The 21,807-nt window shown below is 41.6% G+C and overlaps 1 protein-coding gene across 1 annotated transcript in view; it reads right to left on the bottom strand.

The window, feature by feature from the left end:
* Positions 1-1,305: 1,305 nt before the first annotated feature.
* LOC103251615 overlaps positions 1,306-21,807 on the bottom strand; it is a gene marked incomplete at its 3' end in the record, with an annotated part of 167,175 nt that continues 146,673 nt past the window's right edge. The window contains exons 3-5 of the mRNA XM_008050204.2: positions 10,219-10,386; positions 4,197-4,426; positions 1,306-1,388 (exon numbers count right to left, since the gene is read on the bottom strand). Of these exons, the coding sequence (XP_008048395.2) occupies positions 1,306-1,388; positions 4,197-4,426; positions 10,219-10,386 (481 nt within the window). The remainder of the gene's footprint in view (positions 1,389-4,196; positions 4,427-10,218; positions 10,387-21,807) is intronic.

The following is a 21,807-nucleotide window of genomic DNA, read 5'->3' as shown; positions in this document are numbered from 1 at the left end:
TCTCACAATACTAAAAAGTATACAAACTTACACTAAACACCAGATACTCTGCTACCATTGGGGATACAAAGATAAACAAGAACCATCTCAATTCTATGAAAGCTTGTGGGCATCAAGTAGGTACAGCCTAGACAGTGATGACCCATCATACCTCTCCATGCACAAACACACACAGGAAAATCACGTATCGATGATGTTGATATAAACCAATTCTGTGGCATGAGCTTTAAACTAGTAGAATGGATCTATCAATGATTTTATGAGGATTACATCTAGAAATTTCCATCTTCACAAATCAAAGCCATTGAGCCAGCCGGGCTCGGTGGCTCAGCCTGTAATCCCGTGCCTTTGGGAGGCTGAGGTGAGTGGACTGCCTGAGCCCACGGGTTCGAAACCTGCCTGGGCAGCGAGACCTCATCTCTACAATAAGTCAAAAAATCAGCCGGGCATGGTAGCACGTGCCTGTAATTCCAGCTACTTGGAAAGCTGAGGCAGAAAGATCACCGGAGCCCAGCAGGCTAGGCTGCGGTGGCCAGGAGCAGCCACTGCCACTCCAGTCTGGGCGACTGAGTGAGACTCCAACTCAAAAAAAAAAAAAAAAGCCACTGAGCCTAAAGCAAAGGAGAAAGTATTTTTGCCTGATATTTAACTTATTGAAAAAATTTTTAAAAATTATTATAATCTTCTTTTTAAAATTTTCAATAGCAAATGAACCAATTCTCTTCTAAAACAAGTCCTCTTGGTGGCTACCTTTTGTCACTGGCCAGTTCCCTATAAAATGGGGAAAAGGAGGGAACAGGGAAAAGCATAGGTGATAGTAATAAAAAGAAACACTCCATTCTCACCTCAGTCAGAACACTGCTCTGCTTCTAAGTGCACTAAGCAGCCAAGTGAGGCACTAGCATCAGGAGCATTTTGCATTTAAAAAAAAAAAAAAGGCATGTCTAACAGCCCACACATAAGCACTCACATGTGAACACCACAAGTGACATTAACGGCTGTCACCTCCTCCATAAACCAGGTGATTCCAACGCCACCAACCCCCATTCCAGCATCTAGTGCCTTTCATGTGAGACACTGGGAATCAGTGTCTATGTGTTCACTCTAAGTTCATTAAGAAAGACACGGGAACTGATAAAATGTTTCCAGGAGGGTCACAAACAGCTAAAAAAAAAAAAATCAGGGCAATATTTACACTTGTCCTTTTGGGTATGAAAAGGCAAGGAAGGCAAAAGCATGTGACAGACACATTCATGTTTAAGACTAGCAAGAGCTATGATGGAGGAGGAAGGGAAGAAACAGTACCCGGCTGTTTCCGTGGCAACCACAAAGCATGCTAGGCCATAATTTGCATGGAAGGTGGAAGTGATATCCCTGCAATCTGATCTCTAAGGATACAGAAAAAGGAAATGGCCACAGCAGTAATAAAATTGCCTCCAATGAAGTTCTAGCCATTTTCCTAGATATAAATGCGGCAGAAGCCTGTGTGTCTACCAGGAGCCATGAGCAAATGATGGGGGTGTTCTACCAATCTTGAAATCTGCATAGGATGCATACATTCCAAGACAGGTCCCACGTTTTCCATTGTTTCCCTTATAATATGACCCAGGTGCATTGACCTCTTAGGACAGAGATGTGGCTTACCTGGAAGAGCTGAATATCTATGAAAAGCTCTCTAGACACAGTCCCCAAGGAACTTGTTAGGGAAGGAGGACTTCAGTTTCACTAAGGAAAATGCTTAGCACACAATTCCAGAACGGTAAGCATAAACAGTAAGTTTAAAGATAAATTGGATATGGCCACAAAGAGTTGCTATGAAGATGCCCCCTGCTTTATATTACTACAAAGTGCTACTCCAACTACATCGAGATACCAATGCACCCTAAGTTACTCAGGTCAGATATGCAGTGCTTTTAACATACACACACTTAAAAATGGAAATTTCACAATAACTTTAAATCTCATCACAGTATGAGCCAATGTGAATTTATGCAACAAATAAGCATTCTGATTGAAACCATAAAACAACAGTGATAAGCCGGGCTTGTTGACTCAGCCTGTAATCCCACACTTTGGGAGGCTGAGTTGAGTGAATTGCCTGAGCCCGCGGGTTCGAGACCCGCCTGCACAACTTGGCGAGACCTCATCTCCACAATAAATCAAAAATTAGCCAGGCCTGGTAGCGCGCACCTGTAGATCCAGCTACTTGGAAGGCTGAGACGGAAGGATCGCCAGAGCCCAGCAGGTCAAGGCTGCAGTGGCTGGGAGCGTGCCACTGCATTCCAGTCTGGGCGACAGAGCGAGACTCCAACTCAAAAAAAAAACAACAATGATAACTTTCACACAATACACTCCCAACTCCCTTTTAATTAGCCAAGAACTTGTATGTTTAAATCACATCTTCCTTTAGGATTAAAAAAAAAATAAGAACAAGCAAGCAACATTGGGGTTTGTTTCTTCGTTGTCTAAGGTAAAGACAGGAATCCCTCTTGTAACTCATCTGCTCGCTACTAGAATTGAAGGAAGCGAATGTTGGCATTGCACATTCATTCAACAAATATTGATTGAGTGCCTCTCAGCACACTGTGGCTTAGACTGATTTGGGGACCGATGCTAAAGCCTATCAGCCTCCTACCTAGTGTGGAGATAGGCTATTTTGTTTAATTCTAAAAGCAAAGTGGGTTGTTGGTTATCTCAAGTCTGCCTAGTTGGGCTTGTCCAAGGTGAAGCCCACCCAACAAATACAGGTATTCTTTCAAATATTAACTAACCACTTTGCCTGAAGTTCACTACATTGGTAAAGAACAGTTAGTGACTACACCCTGTCTTCTCCTGGCCTTTTTCTGGGAGCAGTCAAAAAGAATGTACCTCAAACACCAACATCTTCCAGAAGCATGCTGTCCTAGAAGCACAAAGAAAGCTTCACTTGTCAAACCTCGGTCCTCTGTCTAAGAATTACCAAAAGACACCACCTCACAAACCCTGGCCCATCCCACTTGGCAAGTCTCAAGCAGCTATTACATCCTCCGTGGCCAACAGCCCAGCACTCAAGAGACTACTCGTGTTATTAGCACAACTCTACTGCACCCGACTACATGGCTTCTCGAGCCCCAGATACCAAGCCTGTCTCTCTGCATTATAACATTGAAAATCCCATAGCTAGCAGCTCACATCAATTTGTCAGAATGTCAAAGAGGACACTTACCCAGGCGAGCACAGAGAATAAAAGGGCTCTCCTCTTTCACTCTTACTACCCCTCCCCACATGTGTGATCCTACTGAAGATGCTGTAACTTTCCTAGGTATTTCCCCAGTCACTTGGCCTGTGTCCCACAGATTTCAATTAACTTTCTTCTGCTGCACTCTTTTTACTGTGTCTTAGTCTCTTTTATGCATCTATAACAGAATACTTGAGACTGACAATATGTAAAGAATAGAGATGTATTTCTCACAGTTCTAGAGGCTGGGAAGTCTAAGACTTAGGAACAGGTATCTGGTGAGGGACTACTTGCCATGCCGTAAGTTGGTAAAAGCCATCCCATAAAAAGGCAGAGACAAAGGGGAGCCAAGCTTGTCTTTTTTTTTTTTTTAGTTGAAGTCTCACTGTGTCACCCAGGCTGGAGTGCATGGCACACTCATGTCCACCCCAGCGTCCACCTGCTGGGCTCAGGCGATCCTTCTGCCTCAGCCTTCCAAGTAGCCAGAACTATAGGTGCGTGCTACCATGCCTGGCTAATTTTTTATTTATTGTAGAGACAAGGTCTCGTCAAGTTGCCCACACTGGTCTTGAACCTGCAGGCTCAGGCAATACACTTAGCTCGGATTCCAAAAGTGTTGAGATTACAGGCTGAGCCACCGAGCCAGGCCCCAGCTTGCTTTTTAATAAGGAAGCCACTCCTGCATCTTGAGTAGCACTAATCCACTCAAGAGGGTAGAGCCTTCATGATCTAAACACCTCTAAAAGTTCCCATCTCCCAATAACCCCAACATCAGAGATCAAGATTCTAACACATGAACTCTGGGGGAACACATTCAAAACACAACACGCTGCAATGGAAATTATTTGCTTCTCTGTTCTCCCTGGAATGCAGATTTCATGTTGCTCAGATAGGCTTAATTGATCAACTTTAGCTCCATCTCAGGACCTGACAAACTATTAGCACGTATTCTAATTAGTAAATTAGCAATCCTGGATACCTGTTCCTTGGAGGTCACACTGCTCTGAAGGTTAAACTGTCCAGACAGCAGAATTCTCAGGCCACGCACAAAATTTTGAAAACACAATCTTTGTTTAGCTTCATCATCAGTACAAGATGATGGCTCTACACTGACTAACTTAAGTTGAGTAAAAATCATGTACTGAGTCTTTACACCAAGAGCTTTATCTCCTAGGCAAAGGATGGTCTTCTGTCTCTCTTTTTTCTCATCTATAAAATGGGGATCATAATAACATAACCTATTTCAACAGGTATGCTATGAGAATTAAATGGTCTAATCCATGTAAAGATTTTAGAACAGTGGACACCAAACTGTTAAGTGCTGTGCGCATGTTTGCTGTTATTAATATCAATATAACCACCTTGCAAAAGTCTCTTTTCCCCTACTTTCTAATAGAAGATCTAATTATAAGATTGTGATAGAAAAGCAGGTTCCACCTTAAGCTATCAAATCCTGAGTATCACTGAGGGACAAGTCCTTACAGTGTCACTTCCAAAATAAAACAGGGCAAGAAGGGCTTAAAGATAAGGAGGCAGGCAGAAAGTCAATACATGGGACCAAGAATCACTCTGAGTTTAGGGGTGTGGGCTCAGAAGTCTAAGCAGCAAGTCCTGGCCACACTGCCCAGAAAAGGAGGAGAGGAGGGCTGACCAAAAGGGAAAGGCTCTCCAAAGAGAGTAAATGCCTTGAGAAAACAAATAAGGGTACTCCATGCAAGGACAGGGAAACTGCAAAGGGACAGCTGGACCACAAAGTGCAATCAGTTCCAAGAGCCCTGAACACTACCCACCAAACTGTAAGTAGAGAGTAGGAATACCTATGTTTGAACTCAATAAGTCATGTAACTAAGGGCCTAACAAAAATACAACAGCTTCTTGTTTAACAAAAAAATAAAACGTGTATTCTTACAAAGGCAGTGTGCACATTTTTACTTGTGCAACAGAAACTTTTGGAGTTTGTTTTTAAAAGTGTGCTAGCATACAAAACCACTATACATGTCCAAAGAACATCAGGCTATCATAGTTAACAAGGGATCTCGGCAATAGACATTAGGTGCCTCTGCCCAAGGTGAAGCAATGACTAATGTATGAATAGCCACAATGGAATCTGCCCCACCAACACCCTGTCTTTGCAAACTACAACCTCAACCCAACTCTGCCTGCTCCATGCAAGCAGGTTGCATCAAGCTCTGAGAAGGAAATTTGTATCGCGCACCACAGAGTCCTTCCTGTGACTCAGTAACTTCAAAAAAAGGGAGAAGCGCCCACGCTTTTCCATTTGCCTACAAATAGTTGTGAAAGAATGACATGGAGGAAAGACATAAAACATATTTTGTTAAATCAAAACCCTCTAAAACATGATTGAGAAGTCTCCAACAGATGTGCATAGTCACATGCAGCAATTCATGTGTTTAACACACTGATGATGTCTAATAATATCTAATCCATGGAGTAGTCACTATACACCTGAATTCTCTTCAAGAATTAACTTCAGTTTACAAAATGACCATCAGGTGGTTCTGACTATTATACACATCTTACAGCTGGCAGAGCTGATGCCCAGAGATTTTATATAAACTACCCATGGGCACACAACAAGTAAATGTTAGAGCCACAATAAGATGTCACACTGTCTGGCTCCAGTCCACACTCTTAACCACTATGCTGCAACACGGTGTCCATGAGATTCCCCTAAGAACCTGTTCACTTCAAAATTTTCCACCGTCATCCCTCCACCCACCCAAGACAAAATATAAACAGTTTATCTTGCTCTCTATTTGAGTGGTCAATTCCAAAGTCCTGTTTGGATCAGGCATTTTAGATCTTCCAGTTACTTATACAGTAAGTCCCTGACATATGAATGAGTTCCCTTCCAGGAGCACATCCATATGTCCAATGCGTAAGTCTAACAAAGTTAGCCTAGGTAACCAACTAATATAGTAGGCTATACATTACCAGCTATATCACCACTGCTTTTGTGCTTACTTCCAGACATCCTGGGCTTGAAATAAAGATACTGTACTACAATATTCTACCCAGTACTGTAAAGTACATAAAAACACAATGACTTGTAGAGGATGCATGCAAGTGACAATATACGCCAGACATGTGAACTAACCTATGTGACTGGACATGCAAATGCATATTCACATCTTTGAAAGTTCGCAACTTGAAGGTTCACATGTAAAAGACTTACTGTACCTAAAAGTACACCATCATCAGCTTCATTGTAGAACATCTTCTCTTACATTAGTCAGACATCCCAATAAACATTCCTCTCCAGAGTGTCTTACCTTCAGTAAACACCTGACTGACCAAATCTCTGTCCATTCTGGTTTCTGCAAATACTGAGATACTTATGGAGGAAACACAAATTTTAAAGGAGGAACCAAGTAGAATGAAATGGGCAATATAAAAGTTAGCAGCTACATAGGGCCACCACCAAATTCAGAGGGTCTGATTAAAGGCTCAATATCTCTGCAATGTTTCCATTCTAAACAATAAAGACTATATAGATGTATAATTTCCAGCCTACCACAATGATCAAAAGAAAAAGAAAATAAACACCTAGAACTAAAAAAAAAAGAAATAAAGAAAAGACAGTCCTCGGGGTGAGCTGAGTATCCCACCAACACAGAATCTTTTCAGTCATCTTTGGGTGGGATGTCCTTGCTATCAGAGGGGCACAGCTTCTGAAGAGGTGTTGGCTTTTTTTTTTTTAAACAAATAGTGATCTCACTTGATAACTTTTTAATGGCTAGGTAAAAATATGGCACGTTTTGGTTTGGGGTTTTTTGTTTTTGCCTCTATAAAGAAAAACTCTCAGGAAAAGAATTCCAAACTGGAGAGAACTACAAAAGCCTACAGAACTCTGTATTCTATTAGTTTCCACCTGCTAAAAAGCTCCCCAATGTCAAGCACAGAGCAAAACATGACTTGGGGGGTTTCCTGCAAAAAATGATAAAAACATGTTATAAGTACCATCAGATAGTTACTTCAATTTGCAGGTTGGAGAATCAGACTGGATATGGTCTGAACTGAGGTGAGCATCCATATTCACCATAAACTTTTATTTTCCATAGGAATAAAGTCAAACACATGAAATTCTTCCCAATCTTCCCCTTCCCCCATACCTCTCTGCCACTACTCTAGACAAACGACATATTAGCTGATAATCCTAAAATCACGTGCCTATACAGATGTACGTACACCAGGAGTAGTTAAATTGTACAAGAATAGCTAGCAATTCACATCATTCTAAAAACAAACAAAAAAATAGAGAACACTTTTTCCAAAGCAAATACATAAATCATGACTTGGTATTATGATTTGAGGTGCCGGCCACAAAGTTCATGTATTGGAAATCTAATCCCCAGTACAACGGTGCTTACAGGTGGGGACTTTTAAGAAGTGATTAGAGGGACCTGCCCTCATGAATGAAGTAATATCATTACCTCAGGAGGGAGTTTGGCCCTCTTTTGTGCTCTCTTGTCATGATACTTTCTACCATTTTATAATGCAGCAAGGAGAGCAGCAGCCCCCAAGCCAATACATAAGCCAATACATTTCTATATTTTATCAACTACTCAGTCTCAGCTATTCTGTGATAGCAGCACAGATTTAATTAGAAAATCCTGCGTTTTTATGAACACTGTTTTCTCCTAGAAAGTCTAAATATAAGGAGAATGCAACTGGCCTATCTTAAAGCATGCTCTTCCTATGTATACATGATCTTAAGGGAATTTAAAATTCACAAAGAAAAAACAGCATCTGGTCAACCCAATGCTTAAACACATTTCAAAATAACCACTCTGGGCCTGATTTCTCATCTTCAGAGATGGCATACTCCATAACCTATTAGGAAAGTCCTGTATGTGTAAGATGAAGGAAGATTCAGCATTGCCATTTCAATAGTACACTAACCAAGCTCCAAGAATTCAGGTTCCAAGTCAACCAAACTGCTTTAGAAGGCAGGCTCCATAATAAACCCACTGAAATGCCAAGGAAGGATCAAAACAAATTAAGTCTTCAAGACCTGAAACTATTAAAAGTTATTATTTATTCTATGACTGCTATGTACCCTGCTACCAAGTAAGAAATGCATGGCCTAATGATGTTACCACCTGCTCAAAGGCGACAAAAATCCTCCTCCTATAATCAAGACCACCTGTGAGACAAGCCTCACAATCTACCCTCATCGATCAAATCTTAATCCGCATATAACCCTGATTTCACTAGTAAGTGTGACCATAAGCAAGTTAATATGCAGCAGTGAATCCTTAATTCTGTAAGTCAAGATATTTAACACATTAATAATTAAAAAGGGTTTGCAATGGTTCAATTTTCCTTAAATTAACTCTGAAAAGGGTTTCTCTTTTCCACTGCCTTAAAGTTTAGAATTCAAGTTAAATGACGGCTTTGCACTCAGGTGCTACCCAACACATGCAAAGAGGAAGCACTGTCACCTGAGAGAGGCACTGCAAGTCAGAGACCACGAGATTCTCCCCCAAAAGAATAAGGCCTACTGTCATTTGTCATCGTGACTTTATGGTGACTATGGTGACCAGATCTCAGTCAGAACTAAGGGTGATGGGCAGCCACACAGCTGCAGGAGTGGGTGCCTAGACTCAAAGAACTCTGTTCCTCAAACAGAGAAGGAAGACTGATGCCAGATGCATGAATACCTGCCCATGTTGGAGGCGTGAATAATACTATCACACATTCCTATATATTTACTGACATGGTTTTTCATACATCCTTGAAATTCCCCTCTTGTGATGACTCGCTTTTTAAAGTTAGAGCAGGGGGCATGCTTGCTATGGAGTATCTGTAATATAATAGGTTCATCATTGAGACACTCTCTCAGAAAGAATACACTGGCAGGGTCATCTTATACATAAGACAAAGTGCTGAAAATGAAAAGAAAATGAGGATGGACGTTAGTACAGATTCAGTGCGTGGTAGACTACTTAAATGAAGACATCTTATGATGGAGAAACTAAACTGAGCTATGCATCTGAAATTCCTGATCCAAAAACCATCCTGTTAAGAATTTTAAACATCTACCATGGCTAATCTTGTCCTTCTCTCTTAATTTTCCACTAGAGTCAGTTCTTCTTCAGATACACATGTAGACTGTTTCTAAAAAGTAACTATGATTCTCCAGAATTACTAAACAAAGATGACTAGACAAGGGGGATTTTTTTTCTTTTCCCTCAACCTCTCAAATTAACAGATTCTAAGAAAAAGTGACAAAGCTAGTCATCCAGGAAAACATCAAATAAGAGAACGAAAAGAGAGAAAAAGAGGAAATAAATTATAAGATATGAGACAGGACAAATACGAGTAAAGGGTTTTAAAAACACCAAATTAAATGCATTATTATATAATGTCACTGCCACAGTTTGACCATGAAACCACAAACTACCACAGCCAACTTCCTTATCAAACTACCTTAAGCTTATTTAGGAAAGTCATACAAAAATAAATGCTATTATAAGTTTTAAGAACCAATTCCACAGCTACTAACTTGGAACTTGGTTAAACAGTGACAGATTAAAAATACATACAGCATAATTTCAGCTTTCCTGACAAGGAAAAAAATGCTTCAGAAACACCACAATTTAATTCTTTAAATTTTTAGAAACTTTTCTCTTCAGAAGTGGTAAAACACCACCCAATATATACAACTCCTCAAGATCACTGCTGATGAAAATCAATTAAAATAAACAGTTAAGACAGGCATTACAAGGCGGCGACTTTTTGGCTAAGTCTTCCAGCAAGAGTGTTTTTTGTGCAGTTCACAGTACTTGTTTACTCATTACTGCACAATACTTAGAAGTCAGGAGGACATTAGATTAAGGAAAATATTTTTAAAAATTAAAAAGCACCCCGAATTCTGGCTCCTCTATGAAAACCAAGAGATTGAGTGAGTGGGCCCACGTTTGTTCCCCTGTGGCAAAAACTGGCACCTGAGTTTTGCAGACCCTGATTTAAGGTACCAATATTTTCAGCCTTGGGTACTAACCTTTTCCTCGACGGCCCTTCTTCAAAATCTGAAGAACTAACATCGTTGCTAGTGGAGGACACTTGGGATGCATCGTCCTTCTCATTCTCTGACTGTTCTGATGCTGGTCCTAATCCCTTAGACTGGTCATTACCAAGGAGCCCTACAGGTGAGAAAAGGGGACAAACACTTAAATACATCACATCAGGAAGCAGCACTTTACCACAGTTAACCCTACGCAACGGCTGATGAAGACAGACAAGAATGTGGACAGAAGAGAACTTTAAGTACATATCCTTTTTGAATGGGTGGAGAAAAGTTAAACCTCATCCTATTTCAGACTCTTCAAGAAAGTGAAATGCCTGACAAGGAAACCATTTTAACAGTAGGAAATGCAAGCAGAAATTTGAAGTTGTAATGCTATAGGATTCATTTTAAAATACATAAACATCTTTTATGGCTGGGGATGGAAGGGAAGAAATAAGTATCAATTATCATCAAATCAAACTAGTTAATCTTAAAGTGCTAAATATTTACTCTAGAGACTCTGCAGTTCTTTTTTTTGGAGTAGCCAGCAGGAATAAGCACCTGCCACACAAGAAAATGCCTCATTACTTTGTAGACACATCCTAGATATGAACTGGAAATCCTATTAGAATGCTTTTCTTCAGAGTCATCCATTAGGTTAGATTATAACCAGATTTGCCTTTGATGGTCTCAAAGGATAAGGATTCTCTATGATTGCAGATCATAACTGAGAGAATCTTGACGCCCCTGGAGGTGCTTTTAGTAACCAAATCATGGAAAGGTTCTAGGAAAAAGGCTGTTGGCTAGAAGCTATCCACTAAATGACATGGACGTTTTTTAACAAGCAGTAAGGCCACACTAAGGAGAAACAGCTGAATAAGAGCCTCACCTTCTAGAGCTCAAACTCTCCTGTGCCAACATAGGTTCTACTAATAAGAAGCTTCCACTGACACAAGTGTCCATAGCAACTGGAGCCCCCTGGGCAAACCCTAGTCACCAGCTTCATAGGCAACCAGAGCTGGGCAGTGGCAGCAATGCTAACCTAGCATCAACAGTTACACAGTGTTTGACCTTGAATCAAAAAGTACAGGGCGGTCCCTTGGGTTTTGCTCTTCTAGCCCTTTCACCAATTTTGTGAACGCTTCATTTCCCTGTATCAAATCTCTTTTTGATTGAAGTGTTTCAAAAAGTGGCTCCTGTTAGTTGCAAAAAATATTATATAAGGTATTCTATATATTTGTTAAGAATTTTCTGAATGAATACAGTATACTGCAACAAATCCCTGGGACCTGGGCTGTTTAAGTAAGCATCTCCCCAGTTATCTATTTTGGTATCATTTCAGAGTATGAGTATGAGTAATAATATCAGGTTGGAAATCTAATACAATATAGTAAATAAATCTCATGGCTAGTCATTTAGATCACTTATCTGCATTAAAGCCACTTAAGGCAGCTTTAAGAGTCATGACTGCAATATCAAGATGAACACATATACAACTTCCCAAAGAAAAAGGAAATGTGGGAACTTTGCACTGTGAGGCACAAAAGAGATGTAACTGTATGGAAGTCTAAGAATCCAAGGATAAAAGTGTGGCCAACATTTCAGAGAGATCAGAGTCATGTCATCCATTACAGTAGCCACCGGGCACACATAACTACTGATGAGCACTTGGAACATGGCTACTGTAGATTTTAAAAAATGAATTTTTAGTCTTATCTAACATTGATTAAGTTAAAGACTAAATGTAATGTTATTAATAAGTTAATCCTAATGAATTAAAATTAAAAATTAGCTGGGTATGGTGGCACACGCCTACAGTCCAGCAACTTGGGAGGCTAAGTCAGAAGGATCTCCCGCGCCAGGAGGTCCAAAGTTGCACTGATCTGTGATCAGGCCACTGCAATTCAGCCTAGGCAACAGAGTGAGACCCTGACTCAAAAGGAAAAAAAATTAATTTCACCTACTTCTTCCAGTTTGAGTGTGACTCTAGAAAACTAAAATTACACCTGTAGTCAAAATAATATCTTTATTGATCGGCACTAAATTAGAGCACTTTAATAATGCCACCATGGGGGCTGGGAGGTGTCCCTTCCCCAATCAGTAGGATAATACCGACAATATTTAATCAAGATTAGAAATTGACCAAGGGACATAATATGTATCTTATTTGTATAAGGAGTAAAAGATAAAATGCCACACGTAGAAAGGATGAAATACTGAAAATAAAAATCTTGATTACAGAACCAGACTTAAAATTTAAAGAAACCAAAAAAAGATATACATAGTAAATATGTGCATGTTTGGTTGGGTTCTACTTGCTAAATAAAGCAGGGAAGGTAAAGGAAAAAAGGGAGGGATTCTGACTTCATCCATTCATTTACTGAACACCTACTGTACACCAGGGCACAGGGGATAGTGGCTTAATCAGAAGCTAAATTCTGAGAGGCCACAGACAAACACAGATCAGCTGTATATATCGCTCAGTGGTATGCACAGAAAAGAAACACTGCACATGTAGGGCAAGGAAAAGGGGGAGGGCAGTGAATATGAATCCCTGGAGCCAGTTAGCAAGACTGCAATACCCAAACAAGAATAGGAAAGCTGGAATTTGCAGAATGTCTAAAAACAAAAACAGGTGGTGAGGACGGAAGAAAACGACAAGGAGAAGAGGAGGTTGCTCGGAAGCTAAATTTGGATCAATGAGGAAGTAAGCAAGGATAAAGGCTGCCAGGTAATGACTAGGAAGAAATACCCCTCTATCCTTTGGTACATAACCAGAGCTTAAGAGTTTGCTGAATGAGTAAGCAGTGAATGTGTGAATAAATGGCTGAACAAATGATTTAGCAGTAGATTAATGTGGGAAAGACAAGTTTTTTGATGACAGCTTTGTCCTTGTAAATCCAACAACAACAACAACAACAAAATCTCAGTGGATTGTAAAGAGAGGTGGTTCTCAAACTTGACCATGCATCAGTCATCTGAGTCTCGCCCTCCATGTGTACCCTATTCTAACACATTCCCAGGTAATGCTATTGCTGCTTTGGCTGGTCTGGGGACCACATTTTGAGAACCACTATTACAGAGGAAGGCAGGGCCCCTGGCATTAAGAGAAGACCAGTTGCCCTAAGGCACTACAAAGCTGCAGGCAAGTATGAATTAGATCCCAGGGAACTGATTATGATTGTACAGTCTATCACAACAGAACTCAGTGAGACATCCACACCCAAAGTTGAGGCTGGACATTCAGCCACCTTTTATCAATAATTTTGTAAAGAGAAAGAAGCTTACTTACAAAATTTGTCACACAAAGTTATAAGTCAGCTAGTATGACAAACAGACTCAACAAAAGAACTGGCTGGGGGAAATGTGGCTTATAATACTCCCTTCCCTCCTGTCAACTGCCTAAGTACAAATTCAGGGAAACTACATGAAGAGATTTTACATGAAAAATACCTGAGAATATTAATTGACTTTATTTGAGCTCAGCGTAAGGCAAAACAGATGAGACTACTCTGATAACAAGGCACTCTGAGCTACGTCAACAGGAATAAAAAGTAGTGACCCCACTGTCCCAAACCCTCCAAACTAGTATTTTCAGCGAACTCCAAACATTCCCCCATTCCAAGGATTAACAATGAGTACCTCAACTAGAAGAGACATGGGTTGTCTGAATCAGATTTACTTTCCAGAGTCAGAAAATGGGACCCATACATAGGAAATTAATTGCCTATTTTACAAATTAAACGACCATGGCTTTCCATAGCCTTGGTGAGGGCAAAGGACTGACTCTGTTCTGCACATGCTAAAGTTTTTCAATTACAGTATTTCCATTCTGTGTATTTTGGCCCAGAAAATAAAATTACATCTATTTTTGACTTGTCTACATGGTTGGATACATTTAGGTTTTTTCTCTAACCCACTCCCTACATCTCCACTTTACTGGCTACCCTACCCCATTTCATTTTGAATGTTTTAATCCAAATTATACAGCCTGCCCAATCCAGGAGAGCCAGGTCAGCAAGACGGAATATGATGCCACAGGGCAGAAGAGCCATTATTAGAACATTAGCCAAGCTAATGTGCTGCCTTTTCTTTCCCCTGTCTAACAAAGCCCTGCCACCAATTGTTAAAATTATTATTTTTAGTCAATGAGGAATAATGAAATGGCATCCCCTCCTTCATACACTCAAACCGTTTTTATTTTTCCAAACCCCTCCCCCAACCCCCACCAACACAAACCTTTGTTGGGGAGAGGAGGTTAAACAGAGGAAATTGAATGAATGGCCCAAAGATTCAGTCTCTGCCATTAGCATTTGTTCTCCTCTATTAATATTCAGTAGGTTGAACTCAAATTAAGCCATGTCTATTGTCTTTCACAAAAGCAATAAATATGAGCTGAAAATTCCAAATCAACTGCAGTAAAGGCGGCTTGGGGACTGTGCCGGCAACCTCGCCAGTCACCGTCAGCTGACGGGAGCAGTGTGTCTGGGATCCAAGACTACTCAGCCACAAGGCAGTGCCCATTCGCACAGAGAACTCCAAAGAAATCGAATACAACAAAACCCTGCCATCAGCAGGTCTGCGCATTCAGGAGCTTTTCGCCCCATCTCCCAAATCAGCAAGAAATGAAAAGGCTTCCAAGGCCACGCAAGGCAACACAAAACTGGCTTCTTTGAGTCTGGAACAGCAGCAGCAAAGGGGAATGGGAATTCCTGTTGTTCTTCGAGATTGGAGATATTGTGCATATGACCACCTCCTTCTTGCCTTAACATGAAGGGGGCTGGGAAAACTGAAACACGAATTAGGCCAAACATTCCTTTAGCTGAAGAACTACTTCTGAGCAGTTGATGAGAACTAGATTTCAGAACACAAACATATAGATAGAATTCTTTTCTAACATCTGAAAAAATGGACTAGAGCACATCGTCCTTATAAATTTATGATGTTTCATACACAAAGAAGTTTCACCAGTCCTCTCTCATTAGCTACACACACACGCGCGCGCAACTGAGTACAAAACCACAAGAAAATCCAACGCCTCTATTCCACAAAAGCAATGGCAAAATAAGGGTTAAAAGGGAAGGAAGAACAAGGAGGGCTTTCAGGCTGTTCCAGGGCTTCTAAAACATCTGGAGCACACCAAACTCATTAGCATATTAGGGAGAGTCAACGTATTTAGCTTTGTTGAAGAAGAGATGCACAAAAGGTAATTCTGTATTATAGAGCCAATGCCGTCTGTCACCCTGTCACTCTGAGACAAGGTATCACATTACATATTAAACAGTCAAGCATCCAAAGAGCTTTCTTTCATTTTCAGCAGCAATTTCTCAGTGAGTGTGTGTTTGGAATACTTTTGACTTGATAGAAAAATTATAAAAGCAACCCCCTTGGTTGAGGTAGGGCCCTCTCTAAGGTAATCAGAATGCGTGGTTTGCCACCATTGCTGGTGAAAAATAAAGCATATGTTCACTAGAGTTTTGGAAGAAAAATTGGATTGTCTGCTTTTCAAGCAGGGTCGGCATTCTGATGTTGGGGAATATCTGCCTTGGGCCAGCTTGGCAGGGTCACTGTAAACACAGAGTTTAACCCCCATTGTACACACACAGATCAGCAGTGAAGCTTCCAATGGAGTACCAGGCTCCAGGGAGAGGGGTGACTGGGGCAGAGGATCTGCAGAGCCAGGCCCAGGCTCGGCCACTGATACGCTCACCACATCAACACACTGAGAACAAATGACAGTCATAAGGCAGGATATCAGTGGCATGCTTATGGTCAACGAGGTGCAAATGAAAGTGGTTTCAAACTTCAGCTTATGGAAAAAAATTATCTCCTTCCCTCATGAGACCAGCCCCTGATCCAACTAGGGGTCCCCTTTGTCTATTCTCAAATCAGCTATAAAGATTTCCCATTGTGGTCAAGAAAATGGAATCCGAAAATAAACCCATCCGATGACCCCTCAAAACAGTCTCAAGATATGGGGGGGGGGGGAGACGACACAGGTTTTTGCTAATTTAATCCTCTTCTTGAAAATATAAACATTGATTCATAGATCAACAATCCACAAGAGCTCTTACACCACCACCAGATTCTTTTCCCCACAACACACACTCTAAATCTTCTTTGCATGCCCCATTTTTTGAGAAAGAGTGTTAGATTAAAACCTGGCATAGTGAGCATTATCAACATGGTAATGTTGGGCCACCGGGTAGAGAAGGAAAATGTCTGACCCTGTGCATTGTATTCCATCAAGCAAATGACTACATTTCAGAAAGATGGGATCTGGGACCCCAGAAGACATTTCCTCATCTTGAGCCACAAAGAAACAAGCAGACATCTCTTATTTCCTCCCAGGAAAAGGCAACTAGATCACTGCTGATACTACTAAAATGGACACTCTTCTGGCTGCCTAGACCCTGAAGGAGTGAGCACTACCAAAAGACAAAGACCACCCCCTTCCCATATCCTGACCAAGAGTCACAAGGGGGAGAGAAAACACTCCTATTGAGAGGCTCCAACAAACACACAAATCAAAATAAACAAGGCTGACAGCTGAACTTTATTCAATATAAAATTTCTCAGTATGAAAAAGCCAAGATCCTTAGGAAGGATTTCTGAACTCACCCAGAAACTATTTAAACTCCAAAGATCACTACTGTGAACATAATGTACAGCTCATTTTGGCACAACCCCCTTATTTCTATGGGGCAAGGGTAGTCCTCCCTACCCTCTTCCCCTCTCCAGGCCACCTTCATTCTCAACAAGACTTTCCTAACAATCAGAAGTACACGACCTTGAATAGGGATCATGACTGAACTAGAAACACCCACAATGCTCTACAATGAGAAGTTCAATTCTGCAACCAATTGCCATGACCCTGCAGCCCAAGCCATAACTTCTGTAGGTCACTTCATCCCAACACCCTTCTTATTTCACAGTGAAACCCCTGAAACACAGACCTATCAGGCAACCTAGTTAGGAACGCCCACCACGCCTGAATCCTTGGAATCCCCTCAGATACGCAACTCAAGCTTCTACCAGCTAATGAAAAGTGTCTCACAGCACAGAAAGCACAGTGCTGACCACATCCAAGGTCAAAAGCTGCCATTCACATTCACAAGAAAAGTGATTCAAAGAAACAGTGGGTTCAGGCTGGTGAGCAACCATGAGCTGCAGAACAATGGCATCACTGCAGAGCGAGGGACCCAGAGTCACGTGAAGCAGAGGTAAACACAAGGGCATTTCTGAGAATTTTTTAAAGACAGATAAATAAGACCAGCATGTTTAAACCCTTGTGTTCAGGTACACTGACAGGCCAAAATTTGATTTTGCATCTCATGAAATGTATACTCCTCAAAGGGAGATTTCTACAGACATAGTATGTTCAGATAGCTAATGATATTCTACCTTTAGGGGTGTGTGTGTGGGGGTGTGTGTGTGTGTGTGTGTGTGTGTGTGTGTGTGTGTGTGTGTGTGTTTCAGTTTTTAAAGTTTCACATTATGATTACACCTACCCCACAAATGTAAGGTGCCAAACAAAATTGGCTTTCCAATTTACCAGGGCTCTCAAGCTCTCCAGAGGCAAGCAAAGCCAGGTTTACCTCCAACCAGCAAGCACCACAAAGTTGTTAGTTTATGTACTGATCTGTGGTGATAAATGGGCAGAGCACCACATACCTTGTGTCCTCACTGACATCATAATTTGTGAATGAGTAAACAACCACACCCTTTACCCCAAAACCTCTCTGGCTGCCTTTATTCCCTAAGATGATTAAAAAGAAATCCCACAGAAGTTCTAAGGTATGTTGTGTACGAAGCTTGACTGAGAGGGACAGCAGTTCCTCAGTTTCCTTATTACCTTACATATAAGCAAATCAATTGCCCACCTAACTTTTCCAGATGAATATATTAAGAGAAGATTATGTATTCTATTCAAAGTAAAGACAAAACCAAAAAACCTGCTGACAATAAGTTCAGAAAGGCCTACTGCCTTTCAGAACACCGTTCTTTCCAATACTGAAATACAATGAAAGAAGTACAGAAAGCAGAACTACTGGAATGTGGTCATGGAATCTGCAAGAATTTGAGGCACCTAAAATTGAAGGCTCCTAAAATTCATCAGTGTTTATAGACAGTAACACAAACACGGATTAACGCAAGAAATATGGGAGGAGAATCCAGAGCACTCAGAGTTTAAAGCTTGTAGGTCTTAACCCAGAATCATCTGAAGGCTCAGTCTCTTATTTACATGCCTCAGTTTCCTCCATCTTTCAAGGGAAGAAAACAGGTAGAGAAAGAAAAAAAATTCATGGAAATGAAAGCAAGCATGCTGTTTAAAGGAGACCAGAACTATGGTGACGATGAACTGATTAACTTTAATCAAACATCTATTTTTAAAAGCTAGGAAATGATCAAATAAATTGGCAATAAAATAAAGGGATCAGATATAGCAGGATGGCATTTGGTCCCCAGAGAAATGTCTACATTCATACGAGTCTGGTTAAAACTGCAGATTTGGCCAAAATGGTCAACAGAGCTTAATGCTTTAAGAGCGACATTCATTCTCTCTTGTAAATTTCCACAGTGCCTTTGCAGGAGCCACCATTGCCCCTAGGGAGGATATCAAAGCTAAAAGAATATTAATATTAAGCAAATCGCAATACTTTTTACATAGTTTCACATATACACATATAGCACCTTGCCATCCATAATGGATTTAATCAGGACCCCAGCAGGGAAACCCACAAAGGCCTATTCTCCAACAAAAGCCATACCAGCCTGAAACGAATCTAGAGCTATTTGGTTTTTCTTTTATTTATAGGAACAGACCTTCTATCCCAGGTTCCTCAAGATAAGCCACCAAAAACTGCACCTGACAGACCCGTGGAGCAGCCATCCTCAGAGCCGGATCATTGCAGAGAGACAGAGAGGAAGAAGGACAGAGGGAGGGAGGGAGGGAGGAAGAGCGCAGTGAGGCAGGCTCCGGAGCACTTGTCAACAATCCTCCCCTGTACGTAATAAGCAAGCGGCAGTGCAGATTCCGCGCGGCAATAGGACGGCCAGAACAGCAATGGGGCCGAGGGGGAGGGGAGGCAGCCAGGAGAGAAGGTTATTTATGTGCATGGGAGGGAATCGAACACCGAAGAGGAGGGGTCTCCGGCTGGCTCGCCCCCCACCCCGAGAAATTAAAATGAGAAAAAGGAATACAGCCACAGGCTTTTCAGCCTGCCATTTCCCCAACCTGCAATGCAGACAAATCCGAAGTATAGAATTTCTGACACATGGGGGGAGGGGGACATTCACAGTTTAATTGTGCACACTTTTGTGTCCCCGGCCGGTCAGATGCCCGCACAGCCCCCCTCAACACACCCCGCCCCCAAGGGCAGTGGGCTCCGGGGCACAGTTTCAATGGCATCCCCTTTTAATATCATAATCTGTGCCATTCAGCACTTGCCTTTTATTTATTTTTATTTGTTTTTTTGGCTGGGAAACCTGGGCAGCTCTCCAGACAGACTGCAGAAATCTCTTTCCACATGCTCCTCCTCCAGCCCGCCTCCCCCCTCCTCCCATTCCAGCTACCATGGAGCCTCATTACTTATGAAGTGACCGCATGGGCCACTGCTGCCCCCATGCCATAGCAGGGGTGCCCCTCCCCCGCCCTGCCCAGGCCCCTCCTCAAGGCACATAAATTGATCTAATCTAATCAAACAGAAGCTGTTTTCCCTCATTGTTTCTTGAGGATCTTTCACAGAACAGGCTCTGTGGCCTGGCAGCTGCTGAGAGGGGTGAAAAAGGCAGGAGTCCAACTGAGGGCTGGCCAGCTCCCTGGCCTCTGATAACTGGAACACACATCTCCACTCCCAGGTCCTAAGCTTTTTTGATTTTTAAAGGCTATTCTCTGGAAGCTTTTGAACTTCATCTGGCAATGATAATGTCCAAAACACGTGCTCTCAACACTATCCACACACTTCTCTTCATGCCCTTCCAAAGAGGGAAAAAGATGGTGGCCAAGGCCTCGGAGAGCCCACAAGACACTGCAAGTTTTCCTCAGACACAGACAAGGAAAGTGGAAACACGCTTTACTAATACTTTTAGTTTGTTGTTTTCCAGTTGGTGAGCCATCTAATCAGCCCCTTTTCCAGGCTCTAATACTTTATACACATTAACTTATTTACACCTAACAAAAACTCTGAAGGTAGATGTTACCTTTGCTCAGGAGTGAAATCACGTAGTTAGCAGGTGAGTATTCTTTCCACAACGGCCAACTCAGTAAACCCAGTGAGTATTCTTTCCACAACAGCCAACTCAGTAAACCCAGTGAGTATTCTTTCCACAACGGCCAACTCAGTAAACCCAGTGAGTATTCTTTACACAACGGCCAACTCCTGCTTCCTAAATCACCAGAATCCATCTCAGATATTTTGTAAGCAAATCTACCAAGTATGTATGTATGTATGTCTATATTTGGGGGAGAGGGTAGTATACACGAGGCATGGAACTAGGTAATGATCTTCTCTGATGTCTGCTTGATACCCATCACTTTAATCGGAGAATTGCACATAGTGCGTTATAGATACTCTACTACAATTCCCCCACTTTATAAATAAGGAACCTGCGGTTGTCAACAAAGATCACAGAGCAAGTTCCTGTGTCTCAACCTACAGGAGGCCATGCAAGAACCCTGTGACATTTGGGGACAGGGCTGTGCTAACTTCAAGATACAATCCCCTACAGAACATAAAGGTTTAGAAAAAAGTCCCTCTCCAGTCATGCCCAGAGAGCAGACCCTTATATAGTGCTTTCCAGTGCAGTGTGTCCTGTAATGGTGAACAAGTGTTTGGCAGGCATCCCACTGCGGCATAAGTCATACACAGTCAATTAAAGGACATTCAGGGGATGACTATTTGGCTTTTTTCCTCCTTTGGCTCCTTCACCAATCAAAAGCACCCAAAGCAGAGAATTGGAAATGATATGAGGTAGCTACTTGGATGTATGCTAATTATGAGGATGGGTTAGAAGGAAAGGTAAGTCTGGAGACATAAACAGCTGGCCACAAATGAAGTTTGAGAATTATACATTACATATAATTACTACTGGTTTTCCTGAACATATGAACATTCTAGCTCCTCACTCAAACACTGAGAGCATACACAAGCATCAGCAGCAAACATGATCTGCTTGTTTTTCTATCTCCACTGCTTCCTTGTCTTTGAATTAATTAAAAAGAAACAAGGCATTTACATTTTTTTTTAAAGGGGAGGGGTGCCCTAGGCTTGTTGACCAGCTGTCCCATGCCTGTAATCCCAGCACTTTGGCAGGCTGAGGCCAGAGAATTGCTTGAACCCAGGAGTTCAAGACCAGCATAAACAACACAGTGAGACCTTTTCTCTACAAAAAATCTAAAAACTAACTGAGCGTGGTGACATGTACCTGTGGTCTCAGCTACTCAGAAGGCTGAAGCTGAAGAATCTTCTGAGTCCAGGAGGTCAAGGCTACAGTGAACTGTGATTGTGCCACTGCACACCAGCCTGGGTAACAGGACTCCAATTCAAAAAGGAAG

Source organism: Carlito syrichta, unplaced genomic scaffold (assembly GCF_000164805.1).
Source record: "Carlito syrichta isolate Samal-C Ts95f unplaced genomic scaffold, Tarsius_syrichta-2.0.1 Scaffold143227, whole genome shotgun sequence".
NCBI classification, from domain to species: Eukaryota; Metazoa; Chordata; class Mammalia; order Primates; family Tarsiidae; genus Carlito; species Carlito syrichta.
This window is presented reverse-complemented; position numbering and strand designations above follow the sequence as displayed.